The sequence below is a fragment of the Denticeps clupeoides genome, chromosome 7 (assembly GCF_900700375.1).
Source record: "Denticeps clupeoides chromosome 7, fDenClu1.1, whole genome shotgun sequence".
NCBI lineage: Eukaryota > Metazoa > Chordata > Actinopteri > Clupeiformes > Denticipitidae > Denticeps > Denticeps clupeoides.
The window spans coordinates 8,826,192-8,853,568 of NC_041713.1; the positions used below are offsets into that span (position 1 = coordinate 8,826,192).

The window sequence follows — 27,377 nt, forward strand, 5'->3', positions numbered from 1 at the left end:
CATTATGCAAAGTATGCGTTTGCATAATAAGGCAAAAATGACATTGTCTTTGACAGTTTTTTTGCTGAAATTTCAAAAAGAAAGGAGATGTGTGTGGTGATTGGCTAGTCTATTCTTGTCATGCACATGTCACACATGTTAAAGTGAAACAGCTACACGAGTCTCTAATTCAAGCAAAGAAATCTGAGGCACTGAACTACCTAGCCAAGCAGATGATCTATTCAATCTCTTCAATCTATTAATAGTTTGTATAGCCTGAAATAAAAATGTCCTCTCCTGCACCCTACTAGTACAGCAGATCATGTCTGCAAAAGGAATATGAGTAACATGACTAAAAAAGCAATTTAATGTACAATTGTTTGCATACGTTTATGCACACTGTAATGGCAACCGATGCAATCAGAATCAAGGCCGCAGCTTGTAGATTGAATGCGAGTTTCTTGCAGTTCAGTGTTTCCACATTTTCCACTGGTCACAGTTTTTGTTTTTTTGGCTGTAAAAACGTGAATATTCATTTTTACATTCAGCAAACATTGCACATCACAATGTTTGAAACGAGTTCGTTAGACAGCAAGAGTCAGCAGCATCGCGATGAAAATCAATGGCCATTGGTGAAAAATGGTGGGTCGAGGCGCGCACACGTCACTCGCCTGGCCCCGCCCCCTCCGCGCAGCCTTTATAAGCCTCCTCCGGCACCTCGTTCGGTGTCGGCGACTGTCTGGTCTCCCGGGCTGCAGGTCTCACCCATCTGTCCTCTGTCAAATTTATTTGGTCGTCTACGTCGAGGTACGTATGTAAGTGTGTGTAAATAAAATTTCTTTGTCTTGCAATAATCATTCGGTCTGTGGCGCGTCAACGCGTCCATTGTTTAAAAGGTCCATTGTTTGCAGAAACGCAAGTCTCCGAATTGTATACTTTAGAGCGAGGCGTTGGCCAAGTTTAAACTTTTTTCTTCTTCTAACACTATCACGTTAGCTTGGGTTTCTAATCGCTCTTTAATGAGCCTTTCGGTTTCTGCGACACCGGCTAGCGACTCTGAGCGCTAAGCCGACCACGCTTCCTCTTAAACCGATCAACCGGTGCTGCTAATCCCCCGAAAAAGCCGCCCGGGCGACTTAATTCCCGACGTGCCGGCGCCTTAATGTGCTCGGCGGCCTGACCTGTGCTGTTTCAGCGCTCGGGACATGTGGCGCACAGCTATAACATGGCTTCCGGCCCGGCGGCGTGGCTCCGGTCGGCCTCCACGTCGGTTTCCGGCCTGGCGGCCGGGCTCTGCGTTCCGTCGTCGCCCTTGACTCCGGCGGCTTGAACTTGATATCGACACCTCCCCCGCGCGCCGATCGCACCGGTCGTGTGTGGACGTGCATCTCTCCAAATTTATCTTCCTCTGAGCCGCCGCTTGTCCAAATTAGTCCCTGCGTGGCGCGTCGGTGCCGAGATTGGAGCGAAACGGGGCGTCCGGAGCTCCAATTACCAGTTAGGCACCTATTCGCAAGGTTTTTTTTTTTTTTTTTTTTTTTTTTTGTTTCTCAGCACTTTCAAGTTCACCCTTCCCATTTATTTATTTTTGGTATTAATTTTTGATCTCCAAGTGCAATGGCCGGTGTCCAGGAACGTTCCTTCATTGCCGTCAAGCCCGATGGCGTGCAGAGAGGACTGGTCGGCGAGGTCATCAAGCGCTTCGAGCAGAAGGGCTTCAGGCTGGTGGCCATGAAGTTCCTCCAGCCATCTGAGGATCTCACCAAGGAGCACTACATTGACCTGAAGGCTCTTCCATTCTACGCCGGACTGGTCAAGTTCATGAGCTCCGGCCCCGTTGTTGCCATGGTAAGTTGCCTTTATCTTTACCTGAGATCTGTTTGCAATTCAGGAATTTTTTTTTTTATATATATAATATATATATATATATAAAATTCACAAATGTCTCTTAGGTTTGGGAAGGCCAAAGTATTGTGAAGATTAGCAGAGTGATGTTGGGTGAGACAAATCCTGCAGACTCAAAGCCTGGCACAATCCGTGGAGACCTCTGCATCCAGATTGGCAGGTGAGTGTCGTCGTCTCTCCCCCCCCCCCCCCCCCCCCTCCATATAAATGCCCTGTTTTATAACCGTTTTTAGGACCCGTTCCACTTTCCTCCCATGAGGTTTAAATTTGACAAGTTCTTTTCTATTTTTTTTTTTTTGAGCATGAGGTCAGAATTTAACGCTTACTTGACTGGTTGCAGGAACATCATTCACGGCAGTGATTCCATTGAGAGCGCCAACAAGGAGATTAACCTGTGGTTCAAACCAGAGGAAATGGTGTCCTACAAGAGCTGCCTCGCCGAACAAATCTATGAGTAAAAACATCTCGTACCATGTAACTGAACTCGAACCCCTGACTTGCACCGCTATCAACTCCATCCTGAATGCTGTGGGTATTTTTTACGGTCCTTCAGGTGACTGAAGCACTTAACAATAAAACGTTGGCTGGGTGTCAAAACATGGTGTCTGGATTTTTATTTATTTTTAAATGAACTGATTATTTTAATATTAGGTTTAGGTCAGCATTTATGTTGGTTTGAGATGGGTCACAGCTGTATTGACGGCCCTTTTATTGCACAAATGTGACTTCTGTTGTGTAGCGCATGACTAAGTAGACCTTATCTGGTCTGACCACAAAGTGCCAACTATTGTGGTACCTTGTCATCTCCTTACTGTACAGGAGGTGATTAAAAACTGCCTAGAACATCCTATGCACAATTTCAACAGTTTATGGTTTATTCAGTGTTTTAAAGGCAACTTTTACATGTCGTAATGCTTTGACATTTCCATGCTGCAGAAAATGGACACTTAAAATGACTTTTTTTTTTTTTTTTTTAAGAGGAAAGCTCAGATTTACAGCACAATTATAATGGAAACAAAAATGGGGAAAACATACCATTAAAAAAAAAAAGCCCCTCAAATGACATGCAGTGAAATGAGGGGTGTTTTTAAACATACAAATTTTTAACCCTTTGTATCCAAAAATACAAGAGAACTACATTTCTCCACCATGGTCACAGTTTTGGAAAGCAATTCCATCCTTATGAAAAAAGGTCAATCACTTTATCAAATATATAGCACCAGAATACAAAGACAGTACACCATACACAGGGAGTTTGATGTATAAAAACACTCTTACACACAGACCTGCATAAGAGTCTGAAGACCAGACTAATGCAAGACTATCTGTTTGAACCAAGGCCACATAAAATGACTTATGTTCACACAGGAGCATGCCCAGATTTTGGTTTTGAAGAGCTTGGCTCTCATTTGTCTTGTTTTTGAACCCTGTGGACTTCATTTGTGACTTTTCTCTACTGGTTTAAACTTGCAGATACAATAATGCAGTCTTACATACAAAACAGAACGCTACGTTAGGCTATGCAATGCCTAAAAACAGTCATGCCATGTGACACCACCATGTTTAAAGTCAGTGAATTTGGCTTCTCACGTTCTTTTAAAACTGACATAAGTTGCCAACATTAGGCTGATTGGACAGAAAGCTTCGTGTGAAGCTGGGCCCATGTAAATTTATTGTACCATTGTTAGGTAACAAATGAAAATAATACCACAGTGGGACCTTATTGCTTGACAGGGACCTATGTGAACTTCAGGTCCCCAGCGTAGGTTTTCAACAACCTGTGCATGAAATGTGCATTTCACAATAATTGGCATACCATGTTTCCTCACCCAAAAAACAATGACGCGTGTGCACAGTAAACACAGATCAAGGTCAATTATAATCACAGACACCTATAAGAACACACACAAATAATATATACATACTGAAACTGTACAACCTTACAAGACAAACACAGATGCCAAAAAACATATAAAGAGGGTCTTCCACATTCAAATTGGATATTTTTGGATTTGCAAGGTTGTGCCTAGTGAGAGTTCAGACAGGAAAAGCGTGTAGCGTAAGAACTGAGCAACAAGAGTAAAACAGAGGCTCACACTAAGGTTAACCAGCAACAAAGCCTACAATCCAAAATGTACATTTTTCCTGAGAGTAAATAAGTCAGTCTTACTGGTATGTACAGTGAGACCACAGAAATGTCTTTAATAATATATTTCCCTCTTACAGATGTATGTGTACCTCTTCCAACATATACTTTTGCATGTAAATTGGCGAACCGATGCACCTCTATTTTACTAATGTTATATAGTTCATTTATGGTTCATTTTTTAAAGTAAAAATTTGAATTAGAATATGTGTCCGTGACCACGGACGTAAAGATATACGTGATGAACTCAACATCCGACCCACAGTGAGGGACCGCATACAGATTACGTCCATGCACACCCTCAAACACTCTTATCCAAAGCAATTTTTTTAAATAGAGCTTTTTTTTTTTTTTTTTTTTTGCACACCACTCCAATTTTCTAGAGAGGTAGAACAAATTTAATCAGTGCCAGGTATTCAAAACTGCCCTTTGACTATATGTAGCTTCCCTGTATCGCTGTATTTTTCCCCCCATAGACACAGTTATCTAGCTCCTGCGAGGTACATTTACGATAAAAATCTAATGTTTCTGTAAGCTGTGATTGCCACTAAAATGGCTATGTGGTAGGTCTCAGCATAACAAACTTCCCTGGTAAAATTATTTTGTACTCCTACACAATATATTTATATTATGGCTCTGAATTATTATACTCCTTTGACATTCAATGATATACAGTATATCTATATATGTATAAGTATATAGAAGGATTCTACCTTATTACATTTCCATTCGACATTCATATTTTGACAGACATAATGTGAGACACCGATAAGAGTACAGTACTGCGGTTCTGTGATATATTCATATATTCACTACCTTGGCAGGCCAGTGCTAAATTTAGTTTCCTTCTGCAACTTGATTGTTCACACCAGTAAGATCAAATCAACATATATTCATTATCAACCATATGCACCCTGTTTTGAAAATATCCCAAATACAGACTCACATACAGTGACTATCAAAAGTAAGCTTTTGATAGTCATATTTATAAAAAAAAATAAAAAACCAAATGGAATTTGATATCTGTGGTCATTACAATAGCATGACATGTAACTAGATTTCTGCAAATAATACAGTTCAGTTAGACTTTGATATCCACTGCACATTACTGACAATCTCAATGAATAGAATTTACACTTAATACAAAATATAAAAACAATTATTTACCCACATCTCGTATCCCACCCACCCTCAGCTTGATACAAATATGAAAAATTGTATATAAAACCTTCTTTTGCAGTACAATAAAAAAAAAAAAAGGAGTATTGTCACAGAAAGTTTCCATGCCTTCCTTACAGCCACCGGGTTAATCCTTGTTGTGGTGTCCTGAACCCAAGGTCTGAGGCTGTGTAAAGGGAGGCAATGGCCTCATCAGTGGCCAGTGACAGGCCCTTCAGGGCTCCTGTTTGATGTAGAAGCTGTCTGAGCCATTGCTGTCCAGCTCAGTAGCCTCCTGCGGGAAGGTGAACCTGTCAGTCTCTGATGTTTCCTCCTCCTTCATATGGAGTGTTGCCACTGAAAGAAGTAAGAGAAAATGCAAAAAAAAAAGACATTAAGTGATAAAGAAATGTGATCCCCCTACTCCCCCTAATGGTGGGGTATTTTTTAAAAGGTCTTCTGACCCTGCTTGGTCATTTTGCTTCGCCGTTAGGAGAGCGGCAGCTCAGGCGGTCAGATCTGGAATTAATTTTATTCTGGAAAAATTCTACTTCTTGTCCGCACCAAACATTGTGGTTGGTGAATGGTGTTGCCCCCTCATCTTCTGTAGGCCGCTCTCCTACTCCTCATCATCATCATCTAAAGCTATACACACCGAAATAGTGCGTCCTGGGGAAATCTCATTGTGGGACTGGCTGAAAGTGGCTGTAAATTTGCAACTTCGGAAAGAGACTTTAGCTACAGGATAAGGGGACAACTAAGACTGATATAAAAACAACCAAAAAAAATTCATTTCAAGGGACCTTTAAAAAAAAAAAAAAAATCTAACTGGATGGATATTAGAAAATGATAATGCTGTCAGGCCATACACAGCAGCAACACAGATGATGTACACCAATCCTGCAAGTGAACAGACAGAAGTGCAAAAATGTTGATAGTGTTACCTGATTTTTGGGTAGGACTGAGCTCCTGATGCATGGCTGTGGGAAGAATGGACTCATGTGCCATAGCTGGTGTTGGTGGGGAGGGGTAATCAGGAGGGGTAATCATGTTCTCGTCTCCTGAATGGTTCCCCCGTGGCACCCCCGTCAGCAAACTTATTGGTCTTTTACCTATTGGAATCTTCCGCTCTGAAAAGCCCAGATGGACAGGAAGATCACTCATTCCAAGGTGTCTCTTTAGTTTTAAAAATGGCAACTTACTCTTAAATGTCATGTCATATCCCCAAGATGACGGGTATGATTTAATTAAGTCATAAATGGGGCACAAATATTTCTACTAACTGTTTATAACTGTTACAGGAAGAGAGAGAGAGCGCACGAAATCAGTAGAAAGTAGTAGTTAGTAGATGGAATCTCTGAACAGCAAATACAAATAGAAAATCTCAAATCATTAGGAATCCTACACATTTAAGAAAAATGAACCCAACTGACCCACAAGTATCTCAAGTGACAATGAGAAGAAACTTGACCTACTTTTCTTTTGACCTTTGTACTGCTGGGATTTCTTCTTGTGTTTTGTCACACTTGACGGGTGCTCTCTGGAAGCTGCTGGGACAGACAAAAAGTTGGCCACAAGATAATTTAAGGGCTACCCAAAAATTACAGGGGCACCAGACCCACTGGTTTGCTTGTTTTTTCCCCCACTATTATCTACCTACACTACCATAGGCTAACAATTGAACGCACAATTGTGTATGCCGTTGGAATGCTCTCCCCGTGTTAGCATGGGTTTCCTTCGTGTTCTCTGGTTTCCTACGGCCATCCAAAGACATATACACTACGTGGATGGGTGACTAAATATAGGTGTGAGGGAATGGTCTGTGTGAACCTTGTGTAGGGCTAGCACCCTGCCCTGGAACAGTCCCCATCCAGTATCAGTATTTAAATCCAGGCTGAAAACCTACTTATACAGTCTAGCCTTTAACACCAATAGTAATGCTGCAGTAGTTAGTGCCACATAAAATGTTCAGTTACTGTCGTTTATTTCTCATCAATAACTTATTCTTCTCTTTTCTCTATCCTTCACCATCCACTCCACTGTGGATGGTGTATCCTGCCTGGGGAGATTCCTGGCCATAATTTTTATTATACGGCATCATTTTTTGGATGTATTTGATTGTAATCCAGGCAAAGACGCAGAGCCAGTCCAGTTTGCTGCCACACCCTGGTCACAAGCTGTCTAAACATCCTACATTTCTGAAATGTTTTGCTTCTTTGCTAAAAAAAAGTGCAAAATTTGCTTCTGAGACTTCTGACAAATTCCTAACGCCAAACTGTGATTTGATTCCATAACAGAGAAATGCCATAGTTTTGGACATTTCCACATTTCTGTGGAAAGATGATTTGAAGATACATAATCCACAAAACTATTGCAAATTGGTTAACTGGGTATTAAGAGTATTGCCAGGTATTCATCCCAATAATGTATTTTAAGCCTTCAAGTAGGTAGTTCTAGGTTGCCTGAAGAAGGAAACAAAAAATCTCTCACCTTGATAAGCAGGAGGCTGCAGCTGATAGCCAGTCAGCTGGCACCATCCCACAGGATAGAGGTCAGGTGACTCGCAGTCCACCCACTGGTCATACTCATCCTCCCAGCCATCGAAATGGATGCGCAGCAGCCTGTGCACGATCCGTGTTATTGTGGCGACACACACCAGACGAGGCTCCATCAGGTCAACAGCCTCGAGCTTCATGCCAGGCCGGAAACCATGGTTTGGAACTTCCTGTGCAACGAAGAGGAAGCACTTAAGCAACCTAGATTCAAAGTTACTATGACATATATTATTTAAAATCAGAACTGCAGATTTACGATAATGTTAGAAAACATCACCCTCTAACATGTATATTTATTTATTACACCAAAAAGGAATGCTGACATTGTGCAAAGAAGGCTAACAGACTCACTTTGTTAAAGAGCTTCACGGGAGCTGCCACTGAACTTCTTTCTTTGAGGTAGTCAAACCACTTAAAGGGAAGATTTGTGTAGCCTACAGGACAAAATCACATGTATGCCTACTGCATTCAGGGTTGGGGCATATGAGATGACAGTCAAAATAATTACAAACCAATCTGGGTGTGGTGCCTACCGCGTGGTGGGGTGAGCTCTATGGAGTTGATCTCACAGAAGCCAACAGGGAAGATAGATGGAGACGTGGAGTGGTAGCAGAACCAGTCAGAGCCATCTGCTGCCTCTGAACCATCGATTCCGATCATAAGGTAACCATCTGCCAAAACCTGAGACATTGCGACATTTGATATTAAAATGTGATCTCCAGCGTAATAAATTATTATAATATGATTAGGGGCATCAGACTTATATTATTGTAATGTTTTTGTAGTTTGTTCCCAGTTGCAAATTTATTGTAACGTGTTTATTGTTGCATTTTCTTTTGCATGTTATTTTCCCAAACTTGATTTTTTTGTTGTGCACACCACAAATGACATCTAGAACAGAACCCTTTCAATTATCCAAAGGTTGTTCTTAACTAATATATTTTGGTTCAATGAAATGTCTTCACATCTGGACATGGTCCCTGAAGGCTTGGATTCAAAGAATCACACAATCCACCTCACCTTTCTTACTGTAGCCACACAAATGGCAGAAAGATTTAAGGGGTCGATTGCCTCAAGCTTCATTCCTTCTTTGAACCACTCCCCACTTTGGTCCACATCCTTCACCTGAGGAAACACAAAGCATCTGGTGCATCAGGTTAAGATAAACATATTACTCGGCAAAAGAATTAATTCACAAATAATTCACAAATTGCTTTAAATTCCTGAACACACTTCAGAAGATCACACTGAACAAATCTGAGAAATAATCACACAAATTATTTGTGAGATTATATTTATTCCTACCTTTGCAAACAGTTGTCCAGGGGCATCTACTTGTCCTTCATGTTTCTTTGTTGCATCTAAAATTATATGCTATTGTCAGTGCATTCTACATAATATATACATAATCATTTTAATCCTTTTTGTCTCCTAAATTCAAAGAGTGCTTTAATTTGGTAAAATGTAAATGATTGCTGTGAAATTAATACAATATTTTACTAAATACACTATAAAACGCACTATACAAAGGAGTACTAAACTTAATATATTTTTAATCTTACATGTGGACATAGGATTAATCATTTTAATTTAAACAAAGAAAACTTTACATCATAAAATGTGTTTAATTTCCCATCTATTCATCTGCTTCAATTTTTTATTTTGTCCACCACTGACCAGATCGCTTGAAACGATGTCCAATACTGCGGGACCAGCCAATGTTGTGGATGAGGGGGCTGAACATGTGACACCAGAAATCGTCCGAGCCATCCTCGCTTTCCTCATAGACGAGCCGTAGGCGCCCACCAATGACCTGCTCCACCAGAGCCACGCGTGTCCGACACAGATGCGTCTTATCCACCACCTCCACCCGCATCAGCTTCTTGAAAGGGAACTGCATGCTCTGCTGCACCTGTTGGCAGGCAGTTGTGGAGAAACTCACGATTGTATGTCTTCCTCAGGGACATACCGACTGTAAACAAGGTTTGATCCTGTGACTAATTCTCAATTGATTGTGTTTGTTACCCATGAGGTAGTTCTGTTTTTTTTTTTTTCTTGGGATCCATATTCTTAATGACTAGAAGGCATACTAGATGCCCCCCTACCTCAAGGCATGTTGGCACCACACATAGCCTGCAGTATATTTATGTTACAAAGTGATTATATCTGTGTGTGTGTGAGTGTATATGTGTGTGTATCTGTGTGTGTGTACCCATGTACACACACACACACACACACACACAAATAAGATGGCAAAAAACTATGAGTGCACTCATTTGGGGATATCAGGCTGCATTTGTCACAGAAGTGTGAGAACTTCTAACCAAATTCAAATGAGTTCAAAGACACTTCTAAATCTGCTCTCACACAAGGACATTTCAAGAACACTGAAAAAAAAAGTCTTATTTGAAATTGTTTACACATCAGTAAAAAAAATCTATAGGCCGATATGTATTCAGAGCACATTCAGGGTGTGTACTCAGTTCTAATAGGAGACAGAGAGAAAGAGGGTAGGGAGGTCACCTTAACAGCGAAGTCTATGGGAAGAGTCTTTGATCCTGTGAGGCGTTTCACAAGGAAAGCCTTCCAGTTGCTAACCTTGTGCTGAATGGCTGTGAAGGAAGGAACAGACAATACTGCTGATAAAAATCATATAAAATGTGTAAAATTTAATCAAGCAGAGCTCTGTAAAAGCACTCACATTCAGGGGGTACTAGGGGTTTGCATCCAGACGCACACCAACCCACTGGGTGAATGTCAGCATTGCAGAGGTTACACCAGAAGTCTTGGCCAGCGTCGCTCTCAAAGCCCTCATACCGCAACAAAGCCTTAAAGCCTATAGAAAATGAAAAGTACGGTAAGATGCTTATGCAAAACAACTGAGTTTCAGGTCTTTCCACACTGTAAAAAAAAAAAAAAAAAAAAAGTGACCGTGACCAAAATCCATGCAAGAGTATAAGTGAAGGCATGTGCCAAATTTGATGTAGAAGACCTTTGATTGACCTTTGACTCTTCTATGCGGTGATCATAGGAATGTGAGGCCATGAAATGGTTTAACAAAGAACCAATGTATTATATTTCATATGTACCTGCCAGTTTGATGATATTTGCTACCCAATATACTTTCATGGGCAGGCTGCTGTCTGAATTGGGCACCTCTATTCGAACTCCCTCTGCGATGTCACCCCAAGACATTCCCATGGGAACCTAGGACAGAAAGCAAAGCATGTTCCGACACTGCAGTAAAAAAAAAACTTGCATGCTTTAACTACAGACCTCAGTTTTACTGCGGTCTCATTAAATATAACTACCTCAGTTGTTGGCTAAACAAATAACTTTAATAAATATAATTATCAGAGTTATTAGCCATCATAATAAATATTTTAAAAATCTTTTTATAAGCTGTTGTAGGACTGATGCCATGCCCTGTCGCTCCCTCTGGGGTCCTTAACTAAAAGCAGATGGAAAATCGATGAACAGTAATTATAATATCTAAGACTTCGTAGCTCACTTACATGTTTGAAGCAGCTAACAGGTGCCCCAACCATTTCTCCGTTGCCAATGTAATTTCCCCAGTCAAAGCCCTCCACAGGCACAGCTAAGTGAAAGGTAGATTTCAATAGTGAACATTTAACCATCATGCTGTGCTTGTGTGTAAATAAAAACACTTGTTAAACTCACCGGCCTTTTTCACTTGACTCTGCTGGTGAGCCTGGTATTGGGCATAAGCTGCCAATTTCGCCATGAGCGGTTGTTTTTGTAGTACTTTGGCCTTTTTCGTAGGTGGTTTGCCCTAACATAAAAAAAATTGCAATTGTGAGTTTTATGGCTGTGAAGGAATGAACAGACAATACTGCTGATGAAAATCATATAAAATGTATCAAATTTAATAACTGAGTCACCCTGAAGCCATGAACTAATTAGGGGATGTTAATGGTGGACAGTAGTACCTGGAGTCGGGCAAGAATGCTGGCTTTCTTTGAGTTGGACGAGTAGCTGCGAGAGCAGGAGACACTACAGAAGCGCTTGGTTTTGGAGTAGAAAGCGTCTCTCACTCCCACCATCCCACACATCTCACATGTGGCTGATAAAATTTTCAGAAAATGTAAAATTAAACATTTAGGGAATGAAACCAAGTTGGAATTCGACATTAAACCACGTCACATTTTATTGCAACAAGGTAGTTGAATATAGCTCATCATCCCAAATACACAGCAGGTTTGGAGTTAATTCTGTTAGTACAGTAATATGAATAAGAGACTGACCCATCCCAGTCTTGCCATCAGGGTAGGTGTACACTTGGCCATTGGTTTTGATGATGGGCAGGGTGGACGGGAGAGAAGACACCTCCTCGTCGCTCTCCTCGGAGCTGGAGCTGCTGCTTGAGTCCTCGCTGTAGCTGTCGTAGCCATCAAACATCCCGAACGAGTCGCGCCTTTTCCTCTCAGAGCGAGCCCCGCGTTCGGCCTATGGCGGAGAAGCACAGACGCTGGCGTTTGTCTTTAATACAACAAAACACATTGAATCCCATATTAAAGACTAAAAAGCCAGAAATTACAATGTGGAGGGGGACATGAAACAAACAAAATAAACTTTTAATTTCATCCATTCATCCGTTTCTTTCCCCTCGCCATCTCCCTCCTAAACAGCTGAAACTGTCACACTACAAATCACCTTCAACATTGCACACTGCACTCTATGTACACACTTATAGACCTATGTACACTCATACACATATTTATATTCAGTATATATATTTATAAACAGTATAAACATAAAACAATTTGTACAAACAGGGTGGTAGTAGCCTAGTGGGTAACACACTCGCCTATGAACCAGAAGACCCAGGTTCAAACCCCATTTACTACCATTGTGTCCCTGAGCAAGACACTTAACCCTAAGTTGCTCCAGGGGGGGACTGTCCCTGTAACTACTGATTGTAAGTTGCTCTGGATAAGGGCGTCTGAGAAATGCTGTAAATGTAAATGTACAAATAACACTTTGTACACATCCTTGCACATTGTTGTCGATGTTGTTGTTTTCTTTTACACTGTACTTGAGAGACACCATCTACTGGAATCAAATTCCTTGTATGTGCATGAACACACTTGGCCAATAAACACGATTCTGATTCTGAATAATAAATACCGAGAAACACAGCGGTTCACACCAAAACACTGAGGGGCGATGCTCAAGCAATAACGCTGCTATTTAGCACGACCTATTAGGCAACTAGAAAATTAGTAAATTGCCAATCATATTACGTGGTTATAGCATGAACAAAAAGAGGAGTAAGAAAAAAAAAAGTTATACGATTCCAGGAGTCGGAACACATGCGCCGCGCCAGGTACGTTCCTCTGAGAGCGGCCGCTTCAGAAGCCGGGTTCGGGGGGGACAGAAGCTCGCACGTCTTCCAAGTGACGTCGACCGTCACTGAGAGAGTTCGGCCGGCCCGCGGCGCCGGAGGCTGCGGGGCCGGAGTCCGTCTAGTGCGCTAGCGTAGCCGCCGCAGGCTGACACCACAACAAAGGGGGGGGGAGAAACAGTAGCGGCCACCTCTCACGTTCCGCAGAGCAACCGGTGCCCTTTCACTCACCAGGTCCCGGGCCTTTTCCATCAGCCGATCATGGAAGAGCTGTTACCTCACCGCGGGTGGGGGGATTAAGAAGCCCGCGGGGCAAGAAAGTGACAAGGCGGCCGGACCAAACGCTAAAAAACAACATAAACTCCAGTTGCATATCAACAACATTTACATATGGAGGCACGGCGCATGCGCGAACCTTTCCTTTTTTTTTTTTTCTTTTTGCTCGGGCACGTTTGGTATTCCATAACAAACGAGGAGGCAACGTCGCCACCTGGCGGTGTGGAGGGGGCCACTGCCACGACACAATTGAAATGCACATTCAGATATTTTAACAATTCAACTATGGAAAAATCGCATCGAACTTTACAAAAAAACAAAACGGAATGACATCACTTCATGTGTCCTGATAAATGCTATAAATGTAATTGTGTCCTGCTATATCCACAAATTTTGCAGTAGGTCGTTTTTCTTTTTGTACAAATCCCAAATTTATATTCTGGTCCAATTTATTAATATAAATCCATAAAACAATCTGAATTTGATCATGAATATATAAGTTTGTTTCACAGAAGTGAAACTGCAAACATTGAGATAATTCACTAAATCACATAGTAATGAAAGTGAAGTGATTGTCATGGTGACACACATCACATGGTGCACACAATGAAACCCATCACCCTCCGTAAGCAGTGAGAAGCCATGATCGGCACTTGGGATTTGAACCAGCAACCTTCTGATTATGGGTTCATTTCCTAACAGTAGAAAGATAAATGTTACTCCCACTCTAAAGCCATCCACATTCTACAAACTGGGCACAGAGAAGATGTCATATCACAAGACAAGGGAGAATCGAGTTTCTCACCAGAACACAAGAGAGAGGGAAACCTCAGCCTCCTGTGGGAGTCCAGACATCAACAGAAGACACATCCAGAAGGCCAGTGCGGTAACACAACATCTTGAGCAATCAGTCCATGCAGACCACATTTATTGCAGCTTTTAACATGCAAATTAAAAAATCCATCCATTTGGCTGGGTGAGAACTGCAGCTGCAAGTTTTCAAAGAGAGATGGTACTGGGATGGAACCCATGCAACTTATCAGTCGCTCCCAGTCCCTTCAGGGACTCACTATATGTTTACCTCTGTCAGGTGATGTTACAACTAATGGCCTGAAGCTAACCAGCTTTCCAGATTCATTGGATCTCTGTGACAAAACCACTTCTGTGGCTGATAGCTACTATCACTATAATTTTATTACATTGCAAGTATTATTATGACCTAATTTTATTATACTTCTTGTGAACTCTATATACAAACACAGCTAAAAAAAAGTGGGAACACAACTAAGACATCCTAGATCTGAATTAACAAAATATTTTTATTAAATACTTTGTGCTTTACATAGTTGAATGTGATGAGAACTTATAACAAGTAGCCAGTGTGGCCCCCATGTGCCTGTATGACCTCCCTACAACGCCTGGGCCTGCTCCTGATGAGGTGGTGGATGGTCTCCTGAGGGATCTCTCAGACTGGACTAAAGCATCCACCAAATCCTGGACAGTGCAATGTGCCGTTGGTGGATTGCTCGAGACATCCAGACTCTGTCACATGTGCTCAGAGTGAACCTGCTTTCATCTGTGAAGAGCGAATTGTCGAATTTGCCAATCTTGGGGTTTTCTGCAAAAGACGCTGCACAGTGTTTTGCTACAAGCACAACCCCCACCTAAGCACCGGCGGCATTCAAAGGTAACCAACACATCAGCCAGAAAGCATAGGAACTGAGAAGTGGTCGCAGGACCACGCCTTTATTGCGGATGTCTTGCTAATTGCCTATATTTTCCACCTGTTATCTATTCCATTTCCACAACCATATGTCAAATTGATTGATCAATCAGTGTTGCTTCGAAAGTGGGCAGTTTCACAGAAGTGTGGTTGACTTGGAGTTATTGTTTAAGTGTTCCCTTTATTTTTTTGAGCAGTGTAGTATTGTATTGTTTGGAATGTAATTATATATAGAAGTCTCTGTTTAATACTGTTCTTTATATGAAGATTCACCTTTTAAAGTAACAAACAACTCTGCGTTTGCAATTTGTGGCCAATGGGTGTGGTCAGTATGTGAAATCAGTCCAGGGTGAAGAAAGTGATCAGCCTTGGTTGGCTCGGCTCAGATAGGATACGGGCTTATTGTTCTGCGGGTCTCTGCAGTCATGTGAGAAAGGTGACGGTCACTCCACTGGAAAGGATGCTCCAAATTTACCCAGGCAGATGAATCCTAATCGATATATTTTAAGGGATTTGTCACGATTTAAAAATGTCATTATATGATTTATTTATTTATTTTTATTTTGTTTTCAAACCTGACCAATGCCACTGAACAGCTTAGGCTGACCCCAAAATGTCAGCTCCTCGGGGTCCACGACGCAACCATTGCGCTTCCCCTAAATTTTTGAATCGAGTCGGGATTCTTTCCTTGGACACGAGTCGGCTGTCAAATTGCACAGGGACACTTACGGCCACAAAACGTCCGAGCAACACGCGAGCCGGCGCGATATTTCGTGGCGACCCCAACACATTCTGCGCAGCGTGACGCGCAAAAGTGCGTCCGCAGCCTCATCTTCATTCGGCTAGCAGGAAGTATGTTGAAGAGGTGGGAAGGAAAAAAGACCGACTGGAGCCAAAGTCGCCTGCCGATCCGGGGGCATTAAACACTCTAAATGGCTGGCCAGTGGTGAATTCGTGCTCCCGTGCACGCCGCCAGACAGTCCCGTCGTCAACGACAGCGAACGGTGAGTAGCGGGGGTTTTAAAAGCGACGCAAACACACAATGATCGTCCGTCCGTCCGTCGGCCGCCGCTCGTTCGCGGCGATCTTTGTGTTGATCCCGTGCTAACTAGCCCGCTAGCTCCGGTAGCCCGCAAAGCTGGGCGCCGCGTCGCGCTTGACGGGGCGATTTGTGTTATTGGCGCCGCGGATGCGTCTTCCGTGAGATCTTTTGTGTCCTTTGTGTTCGTCGGCGCGTCGGACGCGCTCTCCTTTTTTTTTTTTGGTTTGCGCCTGCAGAATTCGTGCTTAGCTCGTCTCCGACTTCCGTTTTCCTTTCGCTTAGCATCGCGGGAGGCGGCTAGCGCGCTAGCCTGCTAGCATCGCAGCGCTAATGCCGTAGTTTTTTTTTTTGCTTCCAGACACATTCCAGATAAAAAGCAAAATAGATTCCGGTCTTTAAAAAACAAATGTTTTGAAAGAAAAACACTTGACCCGTGTAGCATGTTAATCGAGCAACTCGGTAATGTTTACACAGCTAGTAATGCAAACGCGCGTTTATAAGGTAAAAAATGTGTCTTGCACCATTGGCCTGTAAGGGACGGATGAAAGTTCACACTGTAAACGTCTCCCTTCTACGCTAATTTTTTTTTTTTTTTTTTTTACGTGGAGGCGCGTTCTCTCGGTCCGGCGGCCTTGACGTTGCCTAATTTGGGGGAGTCGTTCAGCGGAAAAATAACGCGGAACGTGGCCCGGAACGGCGGCGATCATCCCTCGCTTTTGTCCCCAGTAAATTTGAACAGCGGCAGAATGACGAGCCGCGGTCCGGCAAAACGATCTTATTAAATCTGTTTGAGGTGAAACGCGGAAAAGGGCTCGCCATCCATTTTCATTGTCGAAGTGTTTGACCAGCTTAGCTGTTAGCCGTTAGCGGAGCTGGTCGGGAAACGACATTTTATTTACCTTTTTACACGAATTAGTTCGGTGCATCATTAGTGGTTACTGCTTAAAACGTATTCTGACTTCAGAACCTTTCAGATAAATATTTCTAATCATCCCTCAAGCTTTCGGGTTTTTTTTTTGTTGTTGGAAGCCCGTTTTTTTTTTATTATTATTTTTTTTTTAATAAAGCAAAACGGACGGGCATTGATTTCTAAAAACTGATATTTGGACCAGGAATATTGAGCATGCATTCATTTGCACACTGCGTGGAATGGCCGCCATTCCAGACCTGTGGAAACAGCTGCTGAAGATGAACTGGCAGCCCACTTACACCTCTTACATGCAGAGGTAGTTCGTTTACAAAATAGTTTGACAATAAATAAAATAACGCATCGTTTAACTTGACCGATTAAGTGAATCTAGATTTGTTTTATTTGAAGCATAAGGAAATAACTTTTAATAAATGTCTTAGACATATTAATTATATATTTATATAGAAACTGTAGAACTCACAGGTAAGATTTTATTTTACATAAGTGGATAAGTGCAGCACAAAATAAGTGTGTTACTCAAATTTGTTGGGTGCTGTTTGTACATTTGGTTGCTTAATATGACTGTCCCACTAGGTCATTATTAGGGTTAAATGAATTAGCTAACAGGTTTAGATAAAACACATTTGTGTCAAAGTGGTTAACTTTTCCCTTTTACTGGAATGGTTAATTTGAATGCTGGCAAACCTGGAAAATAGAAATGTCTCCTCAAAATATTCCTCACAAACAACCTGGAAAATATCTGCATGGAAAATATCTGTGAATACATTTGCCTGTGAATGTAAACTGCAGATGACAGACAAGTGTAGCGGAAATGCTTATTGTGATGCTGGACCCATCTGGCATGTAGCTACACAGATCTTGACAGCCCCGATGAGGCTAACACATCCAGATGGTCTGGCATCGGTGCCCATGGGTCAGGGTCCAACCCTCAGGCTTCTTAGGATTTTACGTTAGTGTCAGTGCAGTTTGACTAAAGTATTAACTTCTATCTTGCAAATATGTTGGGTAGGAAAGCTTTTAAAGGACACGTCAATTATTTTTCTGAAAATGTAATCAGTAATGGACCAGTTTCATAAAAGATAATTATTTGAGTGATTTATAAATCTATTATTACATGGTGTGATTATCCTTAGATTTCGTAATACTAATGAATACTTTCTTTTGTTCTTGTTTTATATTTCCACAGTTTTCATCCTAGTATCCGGTCGCTGCCGTCACCCACTCAGTGAGCTGCTCTTACGGGGTTGGAATTGAATGCCGAGAGAGGAGAGAATATCTGTGAATCAGGTAACAAAATGGCTGACACCACAGAGGCTGAGAGCTGAGCAGTCATTCGTTGCCCCCTTTTGTTCTTTGTTTTCGAGGATCGTTTTTATGTGGACTTCTCCCCCTCCCATTTCAATTCACTGAACATGGCCATGCATGATATGAGTCGTGCCAAGGGGTTTCCTTGTAAAGAATGCGACTTGATTTGCCCAAGTACACCCAGCCTCTTGGAACACATGAAAGCCCACTACCAGCAGGAGGAGAGCGGCAGATTTGAATGTGAACAGTGTGGCCGTGTCTACAAGCATGCCAATAGTCTAGCTAACCACAAAAAGTCACATGAGGTTGGTTCCTTTCAGTGCCCTGTCTGTACCCGGACCCTGCCGAACGCCGTGGCTCTGAAGAACCATCTACGCATTCACACACTGTCCCCCAGCGCGCAGGCCGAGGAGGAGAACGAAGACGGCGCCGAAGACGAGAGGGACTACAGTCTGGCCCAGGACCTCTCGGACACAGGCTTCAGGGGTCACATACACAACAGTGGGATGATGGGTCATGACCACGATGGTCAGAACGATAAGCAGAAGTCCAGTGGATCTGAGGATGCCTGGGACAGACCCTTCAAGTGCGACCAGTGCGATCGCACTTACCGCCATCATGGCAGCCTGGTCAACCACAAAAAATCACATCAAGAAGGGGCATTCAAATGTACAATCTGTTACAAACAGTTCAGCAACTTAGCTGCGCTCAATGCTCACGAGCGCACCCACTCGAAATTCAAGCCCCTCGGACTGTCTATGAGTGGACCGATGTCAGAAACTTCTACTGGCACTCGGCCTTCTGCCACACAGAATGATGACATGACCTCTTGCTACTGTCACCTGTGTCAGGTGGCCTTACCAAATAAAAATGACTTTCAGGAGCACATCCTGCTGCACAATGCAGCCTCGTCTTCACTTGGTTTAACTCGGGGTTTCCCGGGGATCGTCCCGCACAACCTCAGCACTGTACGCTCTTCTGGTGTCCACCCATACTCACCTGCTTTGGGGGACCCTTTACCATTACCCCCGCTGCCTGACAAGCGATACGACCAGATGCTCGGCCCCCCTCTAAATAACCCTATGTACACCTGTGCATATTGTGGGGCTGGGCATCCAGACCTGGAGAGTCTCAAAGTTCACTACCTGACTCACGACCCTCACCCACCTCCTCATGTCCAAGAAGGTCCGTCCATCCTGAACTCTGATGGGCTGGGCTCCAACTCCCAACCCTCCGTGTCATCGCCGGGTAGCAGTGACTCCAGAGGACAGCCGTCTTCTGCAGTTGATGATGCCGACCGCAGGTTCAAGTGTCAGGAGTGTGGCAAGAGTTATCGTCACGCGGGGAGCTTGGTTAATCACAAGCGTTGCCATCAGACGGGCCAGTACCAGTGCACGGTTTGCTGCAAGCAGTACCCCCACTTAGCGGCTCTGCACAGCCACCTCCGCAGCCACAAGTCCCGACCGTCCTCTCAGTCCCTCGGTAGCGAGGGCGACTGGCTTTCGTCTGAGCCTCTAACGCTGGATTCCCAGCAAGGATTCGTTCATTCTCAGGACCAGGAGAGCGCCGCGGCCACCCCCATCTCCCTGCCTGGGAACCTCGGGGACGCCGCCCACTTTGTACCTGACGGTGGACACAGTAGTGGCCTGGATTCTCTGGACTTCCATGACCGGTTCGATGGCTCTCTCGCTCAGGGCAACTCTGGCCACTCCCCAGTGCCGCAGAACCACCGGCAAGCAGATAGGCACATGTGTGCAGACTGTGGGGAAATGTACTCTGACATCTCGGGCATAAAATCCCACATATGCCCCCAGCGCAGGCAACCACAGGGCGGCATAGCCAACGGTTTCATAGGGAGCATGGGCTTCCACAGCCAAGGGAGCACTTCTTTGGCAGCCAACAGCACACAGAAAGCATCAAGCAGCCAGCGGCGTGGTCAAGACCAGATGCAGTACAACAGCAGCGGCAGCCACTCCCATGGGACCCCTCAGAGCAGCAGCGGCAGCAAGAGGATGGACACCAAGGATGACGACGATGACGATGGGGAGGTGTACCAGTGTTCGGTGTGTGGAAATCATTATGCAAGCCTGAGGGCACTAAGGAGCCATTTAAGAAGCCACAGCAACATCCAGGTCGCCAGCCAAGTGGCCGGGCCGTCCGCCTTCTCGGTGACCGGGGAGCAGGAATGGAGGAGAAGACAAGAGGGTAGTGAAGCGGGCCTAATGATCTGCAGCACTTGTGGCCAGAGCTTCTCCAGGAAGCAAGACCTGCTGAACCACCAGCTGGTTCACGGCCCACCCCGGCCTGACGCATCTAGCCAGGGCATGGGGGGTAGCGGCTCTAATGCTAATGGAAAAATGGATGGAAGGAACCACATTTGCGTTGACTGTGGCATGTTCTTTGCAGATCGCCATCACCTGATCACTCACCTGTGTCCAGGAAAGGCAAGAGGCAGTGCACTGAACAAAGGCTTGAACGGAGCTAAAGGGATGACTGGTGGAGCTGGAACCAGCAGTGGGTTGCCTGGAGACAATCAGCAGATTCCAGATGTTGATCGGCCTCACAGATGTGATCAATGTGGTAGGAGTTATAGACACCCTTGCTCCCTGCTTAACCATAAGAAGTCACATAAGACTGGCGTATTCAGATGCCTCGTCTGCCAGAAACGCTACTACAACCTGCTGGCCCTCAAGAACCATCAGAGGACCCACTTTGACCTTAAAAGGTTAGCCATCTTTGCATGTGTTCATTTTTTTTCATTGAAACAATTTTTTTTTTTGGTTTTGTTTTATTTTAATGTGCCTTTTTTTTTTTTTTTTTTTTCTTCATTTGGGCTTTTTGTGTATGTGTGCGTCTCAGTTGACATCGCTCTCTTTTGTTTAAACATTAAGTCCTCCTGTAGCTTCTAGCAGAATGGTGGATGTGAAACACCCTAAAATGTTTTCCGAAATGTGATGTTCCAGGGAGGGTGTTGATGACAATGCAAAATCAAACCCTTGAATGTGTGAGATTTCCCCTAACATCTGTATTTCATTGTTGACTTGCCATTTATATACCTTTTTGGTGTCTGCTCTTTATGCACTGTGTTTTGGTTGTAAGACTACTCGCATGTCTAATTCGGAAGCTTGTGTTTTGTTTTCTTTTTGTTGTAGGCACAAGTGTGAGGAATGTGGAAAGGCCTTTAAGATCCAGAAACAGCTGATCAACCACTTGAGGCTTCACGAAGAACACCGTGCCAAGACCCAGGTTAGTGGCCAACGCATCCAAGGACTCCAACCCAACGGCGGCACTTTTGACGGAGGACCATCCCAGCTCCAAACCATGAGCGTCAACCCTAAGCTCCAGAATCCTGGCAAATATGGACAACATAGCCAACATGGGCAGCAGCACCCCCAACACGCCCAGCACCCTCAACACGCCCAGCACCCTCAACACACCCAACATACTCAACACACCCAGCACACCCAGCACATGCACCATGGACAGCATGTGCAGCACCAGACCTACAAGAAGCCATATGAAGGACCTGGCACGTCAAGGCCTCAGCAGACTGACGACCCTGAGGGCCGGCGTCCCTTTGCTTGTGACCAGTGTGGGCGTACATACCGCCACGCCGGCAGCCTGGCCAATCACAAGAACTTGCACAAGACTGGCGAGTATCACTGCAACGTGTGCAATTCCACCTACCCCAACCGGCTGGCCATGAAGAACCACCTGCGGATGCATTTTGCGCTAAAGAAGTACACATGTACCGATTGTGGAAGGGGATTCCGAACCCAGAGGCAGCTAGACACCCACACTGCCAACCAGCTGTGCAAAGATCTGCCAGGACCCAGCGTACAGGTTGCCCCAGTTGACTATGAGTGCAACGGTTGTGGTGAAGGCTTCGGTACCTCCACAGAACTCACTACTCACAATTGCAGAGCCCAAATGCCATCCTCTTCAGCCTCCCTAAACAGCTCCAGCCTCAGCATGGACACTGCCGACCTGGGCTCCCCAGAGCGCGATGAGCGCCCTTTCACCTGTGACCTCTGTGGCTGCTCCTACAAGCATGCCAGCAGCCTGCTGAATCACAAGAACACACACAAGACTGGCAACTTCAGCTGCTCCTACTGCGACAAGCCCTACTCCAATTACATGGCTCTGCGCAACCACATGCGCATACACACGCAGAAGAAGCGGCACATCTGCAACACCTGTGGGAAAGCGTTTCGCCTGGCCCGCTTCCTGCGCAACCACCAGCGAGTTCATGAGGAGGGCCACACGCGCTTCGGCTGCCCCAGCTGCGGGAAGAGCTTCCAGGGGAGGTCTGGCCTGGCCCGGCATCGCTGTGGGGAGAACCAGGTAGGCAACGAGGGCAGGAGGAAGGCCGCACCAAGCACACGAGAGGGAGAAGAGTGCCGGTTCACGTGAGTTTACGTCTGTTGTTCGTGATTCTTGAAGTGAACTAGTAAAGATCACAGGTCTCTACATGTCTTATTACAGGTATATGATCTCCAATCCGGCTTCCTTGGGACCATACGCGTGCCGGAATTCGGATTTTTCTGAAGTTTGGACAGTTTGATTAGTGGAGACCAGATAAGTTACCCCCCTTTGCTTTCAGTTAGAAATATGTATTAGATTTCTAGGTTATAATAATAATAAAGGAGATTGAAATGTTTTTGCATAGCTGTTTGACATTTTTAAACATTTATGAAAATCAAAATGAAGGCAGCCCAATGTCTCCCTCCCTAACAATGTCTGTTGATACCGATTGACTGTATGGTGTAGTGTGCTGTTGTGTGATAGGCCTTTATTTTTTTTCCCTCCCCGTATTATTTGTGCAAATGTTTATGGTTCCAGTAATAGGCAGTTAGGGTTTACATAAAGTACACTGTCTACACACATCAGTAGGTGCAGCGTTCCCTCAATATACCAAAAGTTAGATTTAGCCTAATTTGCATAAACCACAGCTTATTTTCACAGCCCAGTGAGCTACTGTCCTGATTTGGACAATTTGCTGAGCTTGTCTTGCCTAACTCTTCATGTCCGTCAGATAATGGGACATTCACTGTGACCTGGTTTTACATGGAAGCGGTTATCATTCAAGTTCCAGTAGCTTACTGATTGACGAACCCCATATTCATAAAAGCTTAGTGAACTGACTTGTTAACTAATCATTACTTCCACTTTGTGTTTTGTGTGGCAAAACTAGTAAAACTAGGGTTTTAATGATCAAAACTAATTTGAAACCGAATTATTTATTTTTAGTGTTGCCTCCCCATGTCCGAATTAGGACTGTACTGGAGTTTGGGCAGCTGGATTCAAGATCATATACCTGTATTCCTCCATTCCCAGGCAGGATCTAACAATTAAATAATATGATGAATGGCTAGGCTGACTATAGCATTCAGGTGAATCAAGGTTCATTAATAACATGAGAAGCCCTACGTAGTCAGTTTGGGGTCTACTAACAAAATCTGAGGTATTGTAGGAGAGAGGAAAGATGGCCGTGGATGCCGAGTAACAGAGCATTCCCTTTTTTTCTTATCTGCCCCACCCCTTTGCCCCTTCTCATTCCTGTTTTCACAGATGTGAACAGTGCGGCCGCTCCTACCGTCATGCTAGCTCCCTCCTCAACCACAAGAACACCCACACTGTTGGCATCTATCACTGCGCCGTGTGCCTCAAGACATACTCCAACCTGCTTGCACTCAAGAATCACCGGCGCATCCACTCAGAGACTCGGCGCCACCGCTGCTCGGACTGTGGCAAAGCCTTCCGTGTCTCCTCCCAGCTTCACAGCCACCGTCGTATACACTTCAAGGAGCGGGAGCTGGCCTGCACCCACTGCCAGCGCAGTTTTTCCAGCCCGGCCAGCTTCCGCCTCCACCAGGAGATGCAGCATGGCATCAGCCGCAAGGCAGCCCAACAGCAACGTCAGACTTTAGGGAGCTCCATGGTCCCAGGAGGTACAGACCTTGGCTGGGGCTCTGGGTTGGACATCACTCTCATGCAGGCCCAGGGACTGGACCCCAATGGTCTCCCCAAGCTCACCTCGTCCCTGAATGGCCCCGGAGGCAGTGGCCAAGCCGGGCAGCAGCCCCCGCCCCGGGGCCGGGGGGACTCAATGGTGCGCAAGTCGCATATCTGTGACCAGTGTGGCCGCGGCTACCGCCATGCCAGCTCTTTGCTAAACCACAAGAACAGCCACAAGATGGGGAACTACTTCTGCAACTCTTGTCAGAAGGAGTTCTCCAACCTGATGGCGCTGAAGAACCACCAGCGCATCCACACCGAGCCCAAGCGCTACCAGTGTCTGGACTGCGGCAAAGCCTTCCGGGTTTCCACCCAGCTCATCTGCCACCGGCGCATCCACACCAAGGAGAAGCCATTCTCCTGCCAGCAGTGTGACAAACGCTTTTCCAGCAAGTCCAACCTGCGCCACCACCAGAAGGTGCACTGGAACAACTCGGCGCCCACCACCACCAGCTTGACCATGGGCGCCACCAACTACATGGGTATGCCCTCGGGCCCATTTCTATAAATTGTTTTCTAGAATTTGAATGAACGGTGGAGATGTTCCAGGGTTCTTTATTTGTTCCCCTCGGAGGTGCCAAAATGCCAGTCCACATTAACTTTCCACCTGCCCTCCTCATTCACCACCCCCCCATCCCCAGCTAGTGCTAGTACATCTCCGTACATGCGTCCGTGAAGTCCAGTCTAGTGGATTCCCCACTAGAGGATTGACTGTGAACCATAACAGAGCAGCCCCTCCACTCCATTTCATCCGTCAAGATCGTACTGATCAGAGACACTGATATTAGGCCATATTCTTGGTTTCTGCCCCCTGACAAAGACCATTACAAAGGCCAGAGTATCTCGCATGTTGCTCCAGATATATTTCTGATTGCTAAACTTGGTCTCAAAGACCCAAAAAAAAACTATAAACAGGGTAAAAACAATAAAAAGCGGGAAAAGAAAAACTTTGCTGCGAGAGAAAGTCAGCATAGTTGATAGTTAACTGTCATTAAATCCATACTGAACGTCCAGCTAGAATGTGTCTGTCTGTACACATTTCACCCCTGTTTTTTTTTTAAATTTTTATTATTTTAACAAGGAAGGCCTTGTGCACAAAGTGTTTACTATTATATATATATATATAACATGTATATACATATATATTTATATATAATACAAAATAATCTTGTCAATGGCTAACAAATGACAAAAAAAACAGTAGGCGCTAGTAATAATGGTATTCAACTTTGTACAGAGTGTGTTTTTAAAAATGAATGCAGTGGTTGGAAGAATCACATTGCTCTTTGTAGATTATTATTTTTTCCTTTCCTTTTTTGTAATCTGATTTGATCTAATTGTTTTCTAACTTGTGTGTTTCTTGCAGCACGAAGATGAGCTTCAAACCTTATTATTCTGCAGATGACAGCATTGTGCGTTATGGGTTCGCTAATTTGTGCCATCACACTTGGGCGGTCCCCCATAAGCTCAATATGTTGCTCAGTACCTGTATTTTAAGCCCTGCGCCTAATTAGTTAGTGTTTAGAAACAGTAGGTCGTGCTAAAATAAAAAGGAAGAAAAAAAAAAAACTTTGTATAACGATAGGCTTGTGCCAGCATTTGGTTTTACCTTACACACTCACTGTATTATTTGCAGGACGACTTTTTTTTTTTTTTTTTTTTTTTATAAAAGATCACTGTAGAAAGCATTTTTATTTATATTAACACTTGCAACTGAAACGCGTAAATAAAAAAAAAGAACCGTTAGTTTTAGGTCCTCTCAGTCTAGGGGCTGTGGCAATCCACGAACCTACCCCGAGTTTTACTTTCTTCCTGTGGCATACACCATTATACAATTGACATGGAGTCAAGGATGGACTCTTAAAGAACACTTGTTACAGTGACTGTACTCTCCATTTTCCTCTCAACTCTGATATGCTTTGAAAAGAATAAGAAGTTTTTGTCTCTCTTGTACAATAAACAGGGAACCATTCTAATGTGTGTGTTGATTGCAGTAAGATGAGTATTAAGAGATCACTGTAATGTTTTTGCCTTCTCACATGTGATGTTGTGACACCCCCCAACCTCAATCACCCCCAGGTTTTTTTTTTTTTTTTTTTCATCTTAATTGAGCAGAATTGTTCTATTACATGCTATAAGATCACACTTTTAAGGGATAGCTTTGTGAACAATTAAAAATAATAATTCTTACCATATTTTATCCTTTTTGTTACACTTTTAATGTATCCCTTGTATTTATTAGTATTTTATTTAATTGCGTTTGACTATTTGAAGCTCAATGTGAACCTGTTGTAACTGGGAGCACTGGTGCTAGTAAGTCAAATCTATTTTGAGTGACAGTGATGTATTAAGGAGTAATGTGATGCATAGAGCACAGGAAGACTGTATATTTGTGTATTCAAGAACTTGCCGATTTGTTCCTGCTTGGATGGTTTGAAGAAAAAAAGAAAAGAAACAAACACTTCCAAATTGCAAAGATGGCTAGTTTCAAAGGTTTTACGTTGTATGAATATAAATATGTATTTTAAGTTTTAACTCCACCCACCCCATTCCCTCCCTCCTTCATGCATATATATGTGATGCTGAATATACACTTTTTTTAAAAAACTACATTTTGATAATTCATTTCCTAACAGAAACTGTTTGGACTATAACCTTAATGCTCTCAAGTAATGAAAATAAATAGCTTAAAAAGTTTGTCTGATTCTTAATCTATTTGAATGCAGTGAAATGCTGATGTATAATTTTGCTGTCTGCCTTCATATGATTTACATTTACAGCATTTATCAGACGCCCTTATCCAGAGTGACTTACAATCAGTAGTGACAGGGACAGTCCCCACCTGGAGCAACTTAGGGTAAAGTGTCTTGCTCAGGGACAATGGTAGTAAGCGGGACTTGAACCCAGGTCTTCTGGTGCATAGGCCAGTGTGTTACCCACTAGGCTACTACCAACCCATACTCAGTGACTTTAT

General features: G+C 43.9%; 3 protein-coding genes across 12 annotated transcripts; 2 read left to right on the plus strand and 1 right to left on the minus strand.

Moving 5' to 3' along the window:
• The first annotated feature begins 685 nt into the window (after positions 1-685).
• LOC114793435 (nucleoside diphosphate kinase B-like) lies at positions 686-2,476 on the plus strand. 2 transcript variants are annotated; one of them, XM_028985186.1, is made up of 4 exons: positions 686-786; positions 1,593-1,827; positions 1,932-2,044; positions 2,225-2,476. In XM_028985186.1, exons 2-4 carry the CDS (start codon positions 1,597-1,599, stop codon positions 2,340-2,342), a joined length of 462 nt encoding a protein of 153 aa, XP_028841019.1. In that variant the 5' UTR covers positions 686-786; positions 1,593-1,596; the 3' UTR covers positions 2,343-2,476. The 2 variants fall into 2 exon arrangements, with proteins under 2 accessions (XP_028841019.1, XP_028841020.1); XM_028985187.1 differs by having other exon boundaries at positions 689-794.
• Positions 2,477-4,370: 1,894 nt separating this feature from the next.
• On the minus strand, positions 4,371-13,517 carry LOC114793399 (MBT domain-containing protein 1-like). 4 transcript variants are annotated; one of them, XM_028985128.1, is made up of 17 exons: positions 13,340-13,517; positions 12,009-12,210; positions 11,694-11,827; positions 11,425-11,536; positions 11,259-11,341; positions 10,833-10,950; positions 10,445-10,579; positions 10,267-10,355; positions 9,421-9,655; positions 9,049-9,104; positions 8,764-8,868; positions 8,277-8,424; positions 8,095-8,177; positions 7,679-7,913; positions 6,664-6,735; positions 6,133-6,318; positions 4,371-5,545 (listed from the first exon to the last, which is right to left on the minus strand). In XM_028985128.1, the coding sequence occupies exons 1-17, from the start codon at positions 13,358-13,360 to the stop codon at positions 5,424-5,426; spliced, it is 2,136 nt and encodes a 711-aa protein (XP_028840961.1). In that variant the 5' UTR covers positions 13,361-13,517; the 3' UTR covers positions 4,371-5,423. The 4 variants fall into 4 exon arrangements, with proteins under 4 accessions (XP_028840961.1, XP_028840960.1, XP_028840958.1 ...); XM_028985127.1 differs by having other exon boundaries at positions 6,664-6,738; XM_028985125.1 differs by having other exon boundaries at positions 8,256-8,424.
• A 2,291-nt stretch (positions 13,518-15,808) lies between these two features.
• On the plus strand, positions 15,809-27,100 carry LOC114793389 (zinc finger protein 646). Of its 6 annotated transcripts, XM_028985103.1 has the most exons (5): positions 15,809-16,111; positions 18,267-18,367; positions 18,706-21,110; positions 21,535-22,794; positions 23,957-27,100. In XM_028985103.1, the coding sequence occupies exons 2-5, from the start codon at positions 18,335-18,337 to the stop codon at positions 24,909-24,911; spliced, it is 4,653 nt and encodes a 1,550-aa protein (XP_028840936.1). In that variant the 5' UTR covers positions 15,809-16,111; positions 18,267-18,334; the 3' UTR covers positions 24,912-27,100. The 6 variants fall into 6 exon arrangements, with proteins under 6 accessions (XP_028840936.1, XP_028840935.1, XP_028840937.1 ...); XM_028985102.1 differs by lacking the exons at positions 15,809-16,111; positions 18,267-18,367 and having other exon boundaries at positions 18,376-21,110; positions 23,957-24,885; positions 25,770-27,100; XM_028985104.1 differs by lacking the exons at positions 15,809-16,111; positions 18,267-18,367 and adding an exon at positions 22,871-22,963 and having other exon boundaries at positions 18,376-21,110; positions 23,955-24,087.
• The last annotated feature ends 277 nt before the right edge of the window (positions 27,101-27,377 follow it).